Source organism: Emys orbicularis, chromosome 1 (assembly GCF_028017835.1).
Source record: "Emys orbicularis isolate rEmyOrb1 chromosome 1, rEmyOrb1.hap1, whole genome shotgun sequence".
Lineage (NCBI taxonomy): Eukaryota > Metazoa > Chordata > Testudines > Emydidae > Emys > Emys orbicularis.
The window spans coordinates 304,961,555-304,976,520 of NC_088683.1; the positions used below are offsets into that span (position 1 = coordinate 304,961,555).

Consider the following 14,966-nt stretch of genomic DNA (forward strand, 5'->3'; position numbering starts at 1 on the left):
GTCGGAATGTGCCTTAGACGTTGATGATTTTAAATCATCAAATTATCTTCTCACATTAAAATATGATTTAACACTTAAAATCTTAGACAGGTAAATAAAGGTTATTATTAAATTATATGAAAGTCACAAACAGCTCATGCACTCAAACTTATAAATTACTAAACTGGCTTAAAAATCAGAAGTAATGCCAACAAAAATTACATCAGTTTCAGTGGCAGCCAACAATAGTTATTACATCTGAATATAGTAAACCTTTAATTAAAAGCGAACATGATTCATTTATTATTAAGCCTGGTTGACAAGGGGGAAAGTAGTATAAAAAAGGAAAACACTTCCTTTATGTACTATAAAAAGATGCCAGAACATGTTTAATAAATAATTATATATGGTGTAAATTAATTTTTCCATAGGCAATTACTGTAAATGGAAATTAGACATGTACTAAAAGAAACATAGATCTCTGTATGCTTATATACCTTATAGCAGTGGTCCCCAAACATTTCAGGGTTGTGCCCCCTTTACCATTGTCCACATCACCCTGGGAGCCAGGTCCAAGACAGGGCCACAGCTCCTGGGGGGGGAGACACAGACAGGGTTAAGGGGGCCAGGGCTATGGCCGCAGCTGGGAATGGGTCTGGGACCAGAAGCTGGGCAGGGCCGAGAACGGAGCCGCTGTCAGGGGCCAAGCCTGGGAGTGGGGGCGAGAACAGAGCCGTGGCTGGGAGCCGAGGCTGGGGCTGGGAGCGGAGCTGCAGCCAGGCTGAGGTGGGGGCCGGCAGCCATGGCTGTGGCTGGGTGCAGGGTAGAGGCTGGGAGCAGGAGTGGAGCCATGACCGGGATCCAAGGCTGGGGCCGGGGGCTCAGGTCAGGCAGGGGTTGGGAGCAGAGACACGGCCAGGCCACGGCCGGGTGTGGAGCCGAGGCTGGAGGCGGGGCCAGGAGCCAGGGCCACGGTTGAAGGCAGGGCTGGAGCATAGCTGGGAGCGGGGCATGGCTATGTGGTGCTCCCTCCCCAATCCCCATGGGGGCTGGCCCGGGCCCCACCATGCCCCCCAAATGTTCCTTTGTGCCTCCCTACAGGGTGCACCCCACAGTTTGGGGCCACTGCCTTACAGTCTCAGTGAATTAGAGAACCCTTCTCTTTCTGCTGTTGTCTAGGCACTGACGTAAAGAGTTGTCTCACAACCTGTTCTGATTTGGTGGACTTCTGTGCCTCCGCTGAGACCACTGACATCAGGCATACAGCCATACTTCATCATTTATACAGATACTGGTTTATGTTAATATGTTTTGAAATCAAATGATTCACCAGGCACAATTACAAGTTTATTATCATTTATATATTGATATAATATTGTTACCCCCTTTTGATCAGAACAGTTAGCCAATATTCAGGGCCTTGTGGGTTGTTTCCATCAGGTGGAGATATTGATGATAGAATCAGGTATTTATTTGATGCAATCCTGTTTATTTATAAAGAATGTGTACAAAGTCCTGTTTCTCTGAACACAGTAGGATCAAATGATAGGAGGCTATCTCCTTGCTTACAATTTCAAGCCTTTCCAGCCAGCACTCTGCCTAAGAAGTTCTCTCTTGGCTTTTTCTCAAGGCCATGCTATAAGTGCTTCTCTTGTTACCTCTCATTTCTTTCTGCTCTCTGGCTGTTTTTTTGTTTTTAACATAGACACAGTTGCAACCAAATCAGTCCCCAGCCCTAGTGTTTGTATTGAGTCTAGTCTTTGTGGCGTCCATTGTTTTTTTTATCACTAAACAAAAGTAGGGTAGCCACCCATCCGGGTTATACCCAGAGAGTCCGGTTTTTGGCTTCTGTGTCCAGGTGCCATTTAGGGTTGCCAGGTGCCTGGTTTTCAACTGGAAAGTCTGGTCGAAAAGCAGACCTGGTAACCCTAAATGGCACCTGAACCAAAAGTCTGCTTACCGCAGGGCGGGGGTAGGTGCTAGGTCATTAACCCACACCAACCCCTGCTCAGTTGGGGCCACCTCCTACCTGCAGGCAGGCTCCTTGAGAGGATCCAGTGAGTGATGGGGGGGGGGGGGGAGAGGAGCAACGGGGGTGGGGCTTTAGGGAAAGAGGCAGAGCAGGGATGGGGCCTTGGTGGAAGCGGCAGGGCAGGGTGTGGAGCCTTGAGGTTCCCATTACCAACAATTTGAGAGGTTGCTTGCAACCCTAAACAAAAGGCATTTAATTGTTCCCTCATTGAGCCAGAAGAGAAGGTGGCTAGCATGTCCATCAGCTTCATAGATCAAAGATATGCTTTCTGGGAGCCACCCAACCGCCAACATAACAACATGATTGGTGTATGCTGTGCAGGGCCGACTCTAGGTTTTTTGCCGCCCCAAGCAAAAAAAATTTTGGCTGGCCTCCCCCCCCCCCCCAGTCCCAGCCCTGGGCTCCTCGCCGCACCCCCCTGCTGCCCCAGCCCTGGGTTCTCCCCCCGACCCGCACCCCCCTGCCGCCCCAGCCCTGGGCTCTCACCCCCACACCCGCACCCCCCTGCCGTCCCAGCCCTGGGCTCCCCCTACCCCCCACACCTCCTGCTGCCCCAGCCCTGGGCTCTCGCCCCCCCCCCCACCTGTAACTCGCTCCCAGGGCAGGTCATTCAGCAGGAATTTTAGATGTGCACAGAACACAGACAGGATTGGTTCCCATATGGTTACAGAACTGCAGTAAAGTGAAACAATTTTCAGCTTGTGTGATTGGAGGATATCTGGATGCATATTATAAGACTGTCCTCCATAAATGAGGAAAAGTTGAGGTGCCTTTATTATTCTTTTGTTCCACTCTTTCTTTCTATGGGGAATTTGCCAATGCAATATCACTGTCTTCCTTTTAAACAAACAAACAAACAAACAAAAAGGCAATGGCTGTTGAAAATAGCAATTCCAGTCCTAATAACCACTGGGAAGCATTTCTTGCTCAATTTTATCCTACTCTTTCTACAGCAAGTTACTGCGGATCAGTATATTTGATTTGGGAGAAATGAAGTAACAGCTGCCCAAACTGAGCTTGAGCACTCCTGAATTTTGAGGTGTTCAAATCTGGAAGGCGGGGGGTGGGGGGGGCTGGGGCTCTGCAGGGGAGCATGGCAGCATGTATGCAGCAGCGTGTCTGGCGCCGCGCGGCGCCAGACACGCTGGTCTGAGTGGCACGGTAAGGGGGCTGGGGGATTGGAGAAGGGGTAGGGGGTTGCAGGGGGGCAGTCAAGGGACAGGGAGCAGGGGGTGGTTGGATGGGGCGGAGGTTCGGGGGGGCAGTCAGGGGCAGGGAGAAGGTGGGGTAGATGGGTCAGGGGTTCGGGGGGGCACTCAGGGGACCGGCAGCAGTTGGATAGGCATGGGAGTCCCAGGGGGTTGTCGGGGACAGGTAGGGGGTGGGGTCCTAGGGGGGAATTTGGGGGGGGGTCTCAGGAGGGGGCAGTTGGGGACAAGGAGAGGGGAGGCTTAGATAGGGGGTGGGGTCCCGGAAGGGGGCAATCAGGGGACAAGGACCAGTGGGGCTTAGATAGGGGGTGGGGTCCCGGGAGGGGGTGATCAGGGGACAGGGAGCAGGGGGGTTGGATGGGTTGGGGTTTCTGTGGGGGGCAGTCGGAGGGAGTGGATGGTGGCAGGGTGGGGCTACCCTCCCTCCCTGTGGAGTGTCCTATTTTTTGAATGTTAAAATATGGTATCCCTACCCTTCCCAGTGCAGCTCACCATTCAAAGCAGGCTGTAGCATGAGGTCTCAGCTTCCTCACTCCCTCCCCCTTTCCTGTTGGTGGTGGCCAAGGGAATGCTGGGAAATGTAGTTCTTTCCCTGCTCCAGGGCTGGCTCTATAGGCAGGGAGCTAACCAAGGAACTACAGCTCCCAGGGCCCCCTGTTGGTTCTCAGCTCCCATGCTGGATCCCTGCCGCCCCTGCAAATGGGCTGCCCCAAGCAGGGCCAGCTTTAGGCCAATTCAACCAATTCCCCTGAATCGGGCCCCGCCCCTAAGAGGGCCCCACACCCAAGCCCTGGTACCAGGGTGGCCTGGCTTCCCCAGGGGGCAATTTAAAGGGCCTGGGGCTCCCAGCAGGGGCTTTAAATTGCCACCAGAGCCCCACTGCTGGAGCCCTGGGGAAGGGCTGCGGGGCTCTAGGGGCTATTTTAAAAGTCTGGGGCTCCCGTTGCTTCTACCGCCCCGGCCCTTTAAATAGCCACTGGAGCCCCGCCGCTTCCCCAGGGCTCCCGCGGCTATTTAAAGGGCCAGGGCGGTAGAAGCAGGGGAGCCCCGGACCCTTTAAATAGCCCTGGGCTGCTGCTGCTACCCCGGTGGGGGACAGAGGAGGAGGAGGGGGCACTTACCGTACAGGGTGGGCTGTACCCGCACCCTCTGCCCACACCAACCCCGCACCCCCTGCCCTGCCCACAGCCAGCCCCTGTCTCCAGCCAGCCCCGCACCCCCTGCCCTGCCCACACCAGCCCATCTCCAGCCAGCCCCACATCTCCTGCCCTGCCTGCAGCCAGCCCCGCACCCCCTGCCCGCAGCCAGCCCGTCTCCAGTCAGCCCCGCCCCCCCTGCCCTGCCGCTGCCTGCAGCCAGTCCTGCACCCCCTGCCCACAGCCAGCTCCTGCCGCACCCCCTGCCCTGTCTCCAGCCAACCCCTGCCACACACCCCTGCGGACCTGCCCGAAGCCAGCCAGCCCCCCACCCCCGCCCGCACCAGCCCTGCACCCCCTGCCCTGCCTGTAGCCAGCCCCGCACTCCCTGCCCTGTCTCCAGCCAACCCCTGCTGCACCCCTCTGCCTGAAGCCAGCCAGTCCCGCACTCCTCTGTCTCCAGCCCTGCCAATCCATGCCGCACCCCACTGCGGCCCTGCCTGAAGCCAGTCAGCTCACCCCACACACCCCTGTCTCCAGCCAGACCCGCACCCCTTGCCCTGCCTGCAGCCAGACCCTACCTCCAGTCAGCCCCTGCCCTGCCTCCAGCCAGCCCCATGTCCAGTGGTGCTCTGCAGTTTCCAGGGCAGTAACCCTGCACACCTGCTTCAATGAGGGAGGCAGGGAGCAGCTGGGACCCACACATGTGCACACACCCCCAGGGAGTGGCGGGGACCCACACATGTGAAACGGAGCTCATTTCTAGTTCAGGCCCATCTTTTTAAAAAAGAACTTTAGGTAGGGTTAACATACATCCGTATTTTCCGGGACATGTCAGGCTTTTTGGTTTTTAAATCGCCGTCCAGGAGGAATTTAAAAAATTTAAAAATTTCTCCCGGGAAAATACGGACATATGTTAACCCTATTGGTACAAAAAATACATACTGTGGCACATCCCTTAAATCAGAACTTTTTATAGGGAACCGGTTGCTAAGAAATGAAAGGCTTTTTTTTACATGTTTTTTTTTTTTTTAGTCATCCCTGCCGGGGCCCCGCCGAAAATGTTCGAATTGGGCCCCGCACTTCCTAAAGCCGGCCCTGGCCCCAAGCACGTGCTTGCTTTGCTGGTGCCTAGAGCCGCCCCTGATGCTGTGACATTAGTTTCCCAGACCTGAGAAAAGCTCAAAAGCTTTGTCTTTCTCACCAACAGAAATTGGTCGAAAGAAGATATTACTTCACCCACCTTATCTCTCTAATATCCTGGGACCATCACGACTACAACAACACTGCATACAATAACGGAAGATACTGAATTTTACAATCTGAAATGGAAACTCCACAACATGAGCAGTGACACTGATTTAGTTTCCCAGACCTGAAGAAGAGCTCTGTATAAGCTCAAAAGCTTGTCTCTCTCACCAACAGAAGTTGGGCCAATAAAAAATATTACCTCACACACCTTGTCTAACTAAATACAGTAATTCTGGAAAATGTTATTGTGCATCTTACTTAACTGGTACCTGTATCCAAGTTATTTTCACAACATCACTTCATTGTTGGTAGTTAGTTAATGTAAACAGAGTTTACTAGCAATAAATGTTTTACTAGACATCTATATTATTACAAACTAAATATTTATTTAAAACACACCAAAATATACAGGGTACGTCTAATAAATAATAATACTAAGGAACAGTAAGACATTATTGCAAATGGAACTGGTAGCATGGCCTATAGTTAAGATCGCTTAACATTTTCCATTGTAATCTGCTTTAAGTTGCTTATGCCTTTGCCAAACTTTAACTGTTTGAGCTGAAATTTTGCTTCTGGGTGTCTGCCACAGGTTGAATTTTTGAACCTCTTTCTAAGAATGAGATTAGGAAAAAATTACATTGTTTTGCCCATATTAAATTTTTAAAAACATTTAATTGAGAAGCTCTAGTTATCATATAATTACAGAAAGTAGCATAATGCATTCCCACAAATGGGCCAAATTAAAGTTCCATGGGCAATGTTAATTCTTCATTTACTAATCTTTGTGTGATAGACTTTTCAACATTAACATTCTTTTAACATATTTATTTTGTATACAATTTGAGTTAAGTCATTTTTCAAGCAACCTGATGTAAAGGCATATGCTAAAAAAATAAAAAATAAAAAACTGGTTCAAAAATGAAAAATAAAAGAAAGAAAAACAGGCTTTGAACTAAAATAAATCTAAATCCTAGTTCCTTCTATGACGAAGTATATAGCTCCTTTAGCCCAGATCCTCAAAGGTACCTAGGCGCCTATCTCCCATTGAAATGAATGGAAATTAGGAGCCTAAATACCTTTGAGAATCTGGACCTTTAAAACTCCAGGACAGAACGGTCCTTTTTCACAATGGAGCGAGGTAAATAGCAGGGTCCCCCACGGATCTGTCCTGGGACCTGTGCTCTTCAACATATTCTTGAATGATCTGGAAAAGCGGGTGAACAGTGAGATGGCAAAATTTGCTGACTATACAAAATTACTCAAGATAGTTAAGTTCTAGGCAGACTGTGAAGAGTTACAAACAGATCTCACAAAACTGGGTGGCTGGGCAACAAAATGGCAGATAAATTCAATGTTGGTAAGTGCAAAGTAATGCACATGGGAAAACATAATCCCAATTATATATACAAAATTATGGGGTCTAATTTAGCTATTACCACTCAAGAAAGAGTCATTGTGGGTAGTTCTCTGAAAATATCTCCTCAATGTACAGTGACAGTCAAAAAAGCTAATAGGATGTTAGGAAACAATAGGAAAGGGACAGATAATAAGACATAAAATATCATAATGTCACTATATAAATCCATGGTACACTCACATTTTGAATACTGCATGCAGTTTTGATTGTCTCATCTCAAGCAACATATATTAGAATTGGGAAAGGTACAGAGAAGGGCAGCAAAAATTATTAGGGGTGTGAAACAGCTTCCATATGAGGAGAGATTAAGAAGACTGATTGTTCATCTTAGAAAAGAAACAACTAGGAGGATATGAAAGAGGTCTATAAAATCATGAATGGTGTGGAAAAAGTGAATAAGGAAGTGTTATTTACCCCTTCACATAACACAAGAATCAGGGGTCACCCAATGAAATTAATATGCCACAGGTTTAAAACAAGCATAAGGAAGTATTTCTTCACACAACACATCATCACCCTGTGGAACTCATTGCCAGGAGATGTTGTGAAGTTGTCAAAGTATAACAAGGTTCACAAAAGATTTAGGAAAGTTCATGGAGGATAGGCCCCTCAGGAGTATTGCCCAAGATAGTCAGGGACACAACCCCATGATCTGGGTGTCCCTAAACCTCTGACTGCCAGAAGCTGGGACTGCATAACAGGGAATGGATCACTTGATAATTGCCCTGTTCTGTTAATTACCTCTGAAACATCTGGCACTAGATGCTGTCTGACCCAGTATGGTCATTCTTATGTTCCTAATGACCTCAGACCAGCTGTTCCTCTTTTGCTATTTTTTTGCGGGAGGTTGCGGTGTATGTCGAACATAACTTGTGGAAATGAGGAAGAGCTGACTGAGTCATTTGGAGCTGGTGAAAGTTGTTATCCCTCTGGGGGAGCATAAAAAGGTTGAGCTCACCTCCTATAGGGAATTTCTACATGCTAAATAACTGTAGGGGGAAAGTATAGCCATATGGCTTGGGCTGTGGTAGTTTCAGAGCAGTCTCTAAAAAGTATAATAAATAAAAATCCCGCAGGAAAGGCAATATTTTATTATTCATGTATGACTAGTTCATGGTGTGTATCTTAATTCTCTTCTAGTTTCATACAAAATATACCCCATATTTTCTTCAATCCCTAGAAATGAGAATGTAATGCACTCACCCTAAAATTCCCTTTTCTTCTCTCCAGAGACAGAAATATACATAGAACAATCCTCCCCAGTCTTCAGATCCAGCGCCTGTAATGCCCCATTAGGGCATTAACAAACTAATGATGCTCCCATTTTAGGTGCAACCCCTCTATGTTGACAGCCATATGTCAGAATGGACAGGTTGGCTATTATGTCAGGATGCCAGGCTACTAATATGGTCTTTATCTACTGTAGGCAAACATCAACTCTAACTCCTAGTTTGGAATGGGGGTTGCACGTGAGTAGGATATTGTACTAGGGCAGGGATCGGCAACATTCGGCCGCTCGCGGTTCCCACTGGCCGCGGTTCGCCATTCCAGGCCAATAGGGGCTGCAAGAAGCCTGCAAGGTTTGGCCTGGAACGTGGGAGCTGCAATCGGCCAAACCTGCGGACATGGCAGGTAAACAAACCGGCCCGGCCCGCCAGGGGGCTTACCCTGGCGTGCCGCAGGTTGCCGACCCTGTACTAGGGTGTCGAAAATGAAATTTTTTTAGCCTGTGGCCTAGTTCTTTGGAAAACTATTGATTATGACAGTGTTTGAAGTGTATGTTGAAGTATTCATCTTCTTTGACAAGTTAGAAAAAAATCATCTTTATATAGGGGATGCCAGCCAATGTAGTGAATTGTGGGTTTTATAGTTTTATTTTTGAATGTTAATTTATGTAAAATGAAGAAGAGCTCTATGTAAGCTTGTCTTTCACCAACAGAAGTTGGTCCAATAAAAGATATTACCTCACCCACCCTGTCTCTCACAAAACATAGGAAAAGTCACTTTGTCCTTCAGATGGTTCCCTTTCCCAGGAAAGTCTGAGAGACAACTTACATCTATGAAGCCACTAAAGTTACAAGCAGTTCCCCAGTCTACAGCTTCAAGAGAAGCTACAGCCTTCGAAAAGCAAAGCTCTCAATGTGGAAACAGGTAATTCTTATTATGTCAACAGCAGCAAGCCACTTGAGCCTCACACTTCACTTGGTAAAGGAACCACTGCCAGTCCAGGAACAAATACTAACTCTTACAAATATTTATGAGATGGCTGGGAAGCTTTACATAGCTAACATTAGATGTCAAACATTGAAAAATGAATGAATACATTAGATGACATCCCTAGGTTCTAATCATAATTGTCTGATTACTAGCCTGCCATCCTCTCCTTAAATTCCAGCCAGATCTTAGCAGCCACTAATCACACAAACTCTGTGTAGAGAGGAATGCATTGTACTCTTTGAAAGTAGGGATTCCTGGCTCTCAGATGATGTGGGTCTAGCATGAACAGTTCTTCATACAGTGGACACTAAGGCGGAGAGGAAGGACAGTGGCAAGAGCGTAATCAGAATAATGGGATTTTCCATCCTGTCTCATCTAGGATTACCAGACACATGGGCGGCTCCAGGCACCAGCGCAGCAAGCGCGTGCCTGGGGCAGCAAGCTGCGGGGGGCAGCCTGCGGGTCGCTGTGAGGGCGGCAGGCAGGCGGCTTTTGGCGGCGCGAATACGGGAGGTCTGCTAGTCCCGCGGGTTCGGCAGCAATTTGGCGGCAGGGACACCGATGGCGCGGCACCGGTGGACCTGCCGCAGAATCCGTGTTACCAGCGGACCGCCTGCAGGTGTGCCGCCAAAAGCCGCTTGCCTACCGTGCTTGGGGCGGCAAAAAACATAGAGCCGCCTCTGACCAGACAGCAAGTGTGAAAAATCAGGACGGGGGTAATAGGATCCTATATAAGAAAAAGGCCCAAAAAATCAGGACATCTGGTCACCCTACAGGTACAGGTCACACACTGCCAATGCCCCCCACTGCCAAACACCACGCTGCACTGCCAGCCCCAGGCCTCCACAGAGCCCACCAACCAGGCCTTGCCCTGGGATGTTGCCTTGTTGGGGGAGGGAGGGTCGCGTTCCTCTCTAACCACAAGCGCTACAAACGGTGTAAAACTGACCTGCTCAGGCACCAAACCCCGAGGTTTATTATAATAACATCGCGAGAGTTGGTGGCAAATCTGGGCGAGGCCAAACTCAGCCCTCTACCTCCTGGGATACCTCCCCCACCCCCTGGACGCTGCTGGATATAGAGCAGGATCTGCGCGTGCGCCAAGGGGGATCCCAGCGGCCATTTTGCAGCGTCAGTTGGGAAGCGAGGCCTCCCCGGCAGCTGCGCACAAGGGCCGCGCTCGCTCGCTCGCGGTGATTGAGGGGAGCCGGCCGGGCGGCGCAGGCCAATGAGTTAAAGAGCCGCCGCAGCCGACTGGCAGGAGCCGCGTCTTCTCCCCACCGCTCGGGCTGCCCTAGCGCACCATGCCGTCCGTGCTGCTGCCGCCCAAGGAGAGCAACCTCTTCAAGCGGATCCTGGTCAGTGACCGCCCCGCTCGGCCAGGCCGCCCCGGCTCGGGACACCCGCCCTCTCCCAGCCCGTCAAGCCAGCTTCCCCCTGTGGCCCGGGAGCAGGTGCGAGGCCCCGGCCCCGGCCGCCGAGTAGCGGCGCTGGCTACGCTAGAGCTCCCGCCGCCTCCGGGCTCTCGCCCGCTTCCTTCCTTTGTCTAGCGGGAGCCCAGGGCAGAGCAGGCCCGGCAGCCGCTTCTAATGAGGGGGCCGCCTGCCCCCGGCTGGGGGATGTAGCGGGGCCGCAGCAAACGGGCTGACGCGCGGCTTTGTGCCCAGCCGCCTCCGCTCCCCATGGCCGCAGCGCGGGGCGCTCCTAACCGGGGCGCGGGGTCTCCGGGGAACACTGGTAACGACAGAGGGCTGCAAAGTCTAAAACCAAATTTGAGACACTTTCCCCTTGCGTCGCCCCCCCCCCCCCTTCTTCTCTGTCTCCACGAAAAAAAAAGTTTCGGTTGCGTGGATCTAGGGTTTTGACTTGGCCCATGTTAAACATATCGCTGAATTGTCAAAGCCTGATCTGGGTTCAGATTTCAAACCTCTCTAGAATTCGGGATGTCTGTTCAGGTGTGTTGCTAATAATAATATCTTACACTTACACAGCACGCTCAGCTCCAAGGAGGATCCTAAAGCACTTTACAAATGTAACCGATGCATAGGGGTTCACCTCATCCCTGAAATGCAGCCATCTCTTGGATAGCAACTGACCAAGAACACATGGTATATAGGGACTAGATTTAAGGCATTAAAATGCAGGAACATTTTTTTTCATCGAGCCACATTGTTGAGCATAGCTGTCAGCCTAGTAAAGCAGAATTGGGTTCTCTGCAACATCATTAAAGGTTGGTTTTTTTTTAACGTGTAAGTGGTCAGCCCAGGGACTCTAGGTTTAATTTGTGTTATAAATGAACCATCTCTTGGGTCATCCATTGTAGTTTGTCTGAAATATTTTCTTGGTCTAGGTTATTTAAAAAATATTTTAAAAAATCCTTTCGGCTGTTGTGTATTAATTATTATATTAAAAAAATCCCACTTCGTGCAGCCTCATGGGTGATATAACAGTTGTAGAGTATGTCTACATAGCTGCTGGGTGATGTGATTCCCAATTGGCGTAGACATTAGGGTTGCTAACTGTCTAATCACACAAATCCAAACACCCTTGCCCTGCCCCCTTCTTTGAGGCTATGCCCCACTCACTCCGTCCTTCTCTTCCCTCCCTCTCTCTGTCACTTGCTCTCCCCTACCCTCACTCACTTTCACTGGGCTGGAGCAGGAGGTTGGGCTGTGGGCTCTGGGCTGGGGTTGAGGGGTTTGGAGTATGGGAGGGGGCTGAGCCTGGGGCAGGGTGTTGGGGTACAGAACAGGGTGTGGGGTGCAAACTCTGGGAGGGAGTTTGAGTGCAGGAGGGGGCTCAGGGCTGGGGCAGGGGATTGGGCTCTGGGAGGGGGTGTGGGGTCTGGGAGGGGGTTTGGGGTGTGGGGTCTGGGAGGGGGTTTGGGCAGGGAGTATGAGGTGCAGGAGGGGGCTCAGGGCTGGGGCAGGGGATTGGGCTCTGGGAGGGGGTGTGGGGTCTGGGAGGGGGTTTGGGGTGTGGGGTCTGGGAGGGGGTTTGGGCAGGGAGTATGAGGTGCAGGAGGGGGCTCAGGGCGGGGGTAGGGGGTTGGGGTGTGGGAGGGGCTTTGGGGTGCTGGCTCCAGGAGGGGGCTCAGGGCTGGGGAAGGGGGCTGGAGTGCAGGAGGGGGTGAGGGGTGTGGGCTCTGGCCGAGAGGCTCTTACCTCAGGCGGCAGTGCAGTGGGGCTAAGGCAGGCTCCCTACCTGCCCTTGCACCACTCCCAGAAGCGGCTGGCACATCCCTGCGGCCTTGTGGGGGGGGGGGGGGGGAGACCAGGGGGCTCTGTGCACTGCCTGTGCCTGCAGGCGCCATCCTTGCAGCTCCCATTGGCTGTAGTTCCCGGCCAATGGGAGCTGCAGAGTTGTCACTTGGGTGTGTGGGGGGGGGCAGCACGTGCAGACCCCCTGTCTCCCCTGCCCCCTCCCCCAGGGGCCGCACGAATGTGCTGGGCACTTCCGGGAGTGGTGCGGGGCCAGCGCAGGGAGGGAGCCTGCCTTAGCCCTGCTGCATCGCCGGTCTTTTATTGGCCTAAAATCTCCATTTGGCTTCACTAGCCTCCGGGAGATAGAGCCCAATTCTGGATTGGGTGAACCCAGGAGGATTGGCAACCCTAGTAGACATACATGTGCAAACTCTGTTCGAGCTAGCTCCTAAAAATTGCTGCGTGTCTGTGGCGACACAGGCTGCAGCTCAGGTTATGCATACCAGAGTGCATATCTGCAGGGTTCTACTTGGGCAGCTAGCCTGAGCCTCATACTGCTGTATCCAGACTTACTTTTAGGCACTAACACTAACTCTGCTCAAGCATGTATGTCTCCATGAGCTGGGAATCATACCTCCCAGCTGCTGTATAGACTTACCCCTAGTGTGAACAAAGCTCCAGGAGTTTTAAATTACCTTGTCATCTATACCTGCTCAGAGGAGGTCCACATGTCATGGTGGTAAAACTACTGGCAACCACTGGTTCGTTATTTGCTCCTAGAGCGTCTGTCTTGCTACTACTGGTGTTAACAGTAGTGAAGAATTTTTTTTTTTTTAAGGAATAAGTTCAATTTAGCCAAGGCCAGAGTGCTTAACAAGAAAACAAATCTAAGTGTCTAAGCTCAGATGTGTGCTGTTGATGTGTACTGGCAGGTGTTTCTTGATTGGTTTCTCTTGTTGGCTTTGGGCAGTATTTAGATTTGAAGATTTAATAGTTCTTAATAGCAATTTGCTGCTTACTGTATAGTTATGGTATGCATATTACTAAGTAATCTAGTATTCCTCTTGCTCTCTTTGCTATAAATAAATTACTAATTTTAGAACAGTTAGGTGATTATTACTAGGAGCAAACAAGTTCATAGTAGCAGTCACTTCCCAATATATCTTGTATAATTAACATTTTAAATTTATAGAATTTTTAGGCAAGTGCATTTTAGGCAAATTACCACCATTTTATCTTCAAATGTCTAATTATAGATAATCAGATAAAAATAACATGGCAGTTGAGTGAGGATGAATGTTTGCCTTTTGTGAAAGGTGAATTGATAATCTACATAGTGATTAATAAGTGATTATTTCCTGAATGCTTGTCCAAATGCTGCCATTCACTTGTCCAATTGATCTTAATGTACTGATATTTTAAAACTTGATTTTTTTTCTTACCCAGTGTTTATTTTTCTATTTTATCCTTGCAGTTGTTCCCAACTAGTTCCTTGAAGTATTAATTGTCTGCATAGCTTGTATTTTGAATATTTTGTTAATTGGCTTTATTTTAGTATATGCCTAGAAACAATATGTGTATGTTGTGTTAAAAAATGTTCTTAGAGGGTATCTTGGTCATTGTTCTTAATTGCTCTGTTTGTTCTAGTAGTATGTGTGGATTCTATCCTAGGCTGCTGCTTTTGGTATATGGGCTTTTTGGTCTAGGACTACTCATTTCTTCTCAAATTCCGTCCTGACCTCTATCTTATTGCAGGTAACATATAGCTTGCTACTTTATATAGCAGGGGTAGGCAACCTATGGCACGCGTGCTGATTTTCAGTGGCACTCACACTGCCCGGGTCCTGGCCACTGGTCTGGGGGGCTCTGCATTTTAATTTAATTTTAAGTGAAGCTTGTTAAACATTTAAAAAACGTTATTTACTTTACATACAACAGTAGTTTAGTTATATATTATAGACTTATAGAAAGAGACCTTCTAAAAACGTTAAAATGTATTACTGGCACGCAAAACCTTAAATTAGAGTCAATAAATGAAGACTCGGCACACCACTTCTGAAAGGTTGCTGACCCCTGTTATGTAGGATTCACTTGAGTTGGAGAGAACAGGGGGAGCGGGGGGGGGGGGGGGAAAGGCACCACCGGCTCCAGCGCTTTTACCGACGGGGTGGCGCTCCGGGTCTTCGGTACTTCGGCGGCGGGACCTTCACTCGCTCCGCAGGTCTTTGGCGGAATTTCGGCGATGAAGCTTCAGTGCTGCTGAAGACACCCGGAGCTAGTGAAGGGCCCGCTGCCAAAGACCCGGAACGCCCCCTGTCAGTAAAAGCGCCGCAGTGGGTGGCGCCCTTTTTTTTTTTTTCCGCTCCCAAGTGAGTAAAATTAAAAAGGCGCCACTTGTGCTCGGTGGGGGAGCGGCCGCTGCCCTGCTGCCCCCCAGCTACGTACGCTACTGAGCTGGAGTTCCATATTCTGGAGGATATATCTTTGGCTCAGATAACATCCTTGAACCTTGTCATT

At 49.8% G+C, this 14,966-nt stretch overlaps 1 protein-coding gene across 2 annotated transcripts in view; it reads left to right on the plus strand.

Moving 5' to 3' along the window:
• The first annotated feature begins 10,415 nt into the window (after positions 1-10,415).
• Positions 10,416-14,966, plus strand: part of NAA16 (N-alpha-acetyltransferase 16, NatA auxiliary subunit) — an 88,100-nt gene continuing 83,549 nt past the window's right edge. For both annotated transcript variants that reach the window (XM_065415538.1, XM_065415546.1), the window contains exon 1: positions 10,416-10,604. In XM_065415538.1, coding sequence (XP_065271610.1) covers positions 10,551-10,604 — 54 coding nt within the window. In that variant the 5' untranslated portion in view covers positions 10,416-10,550. The remainder of the gene's footprint in view (positions 10,605-14,966) is intronic.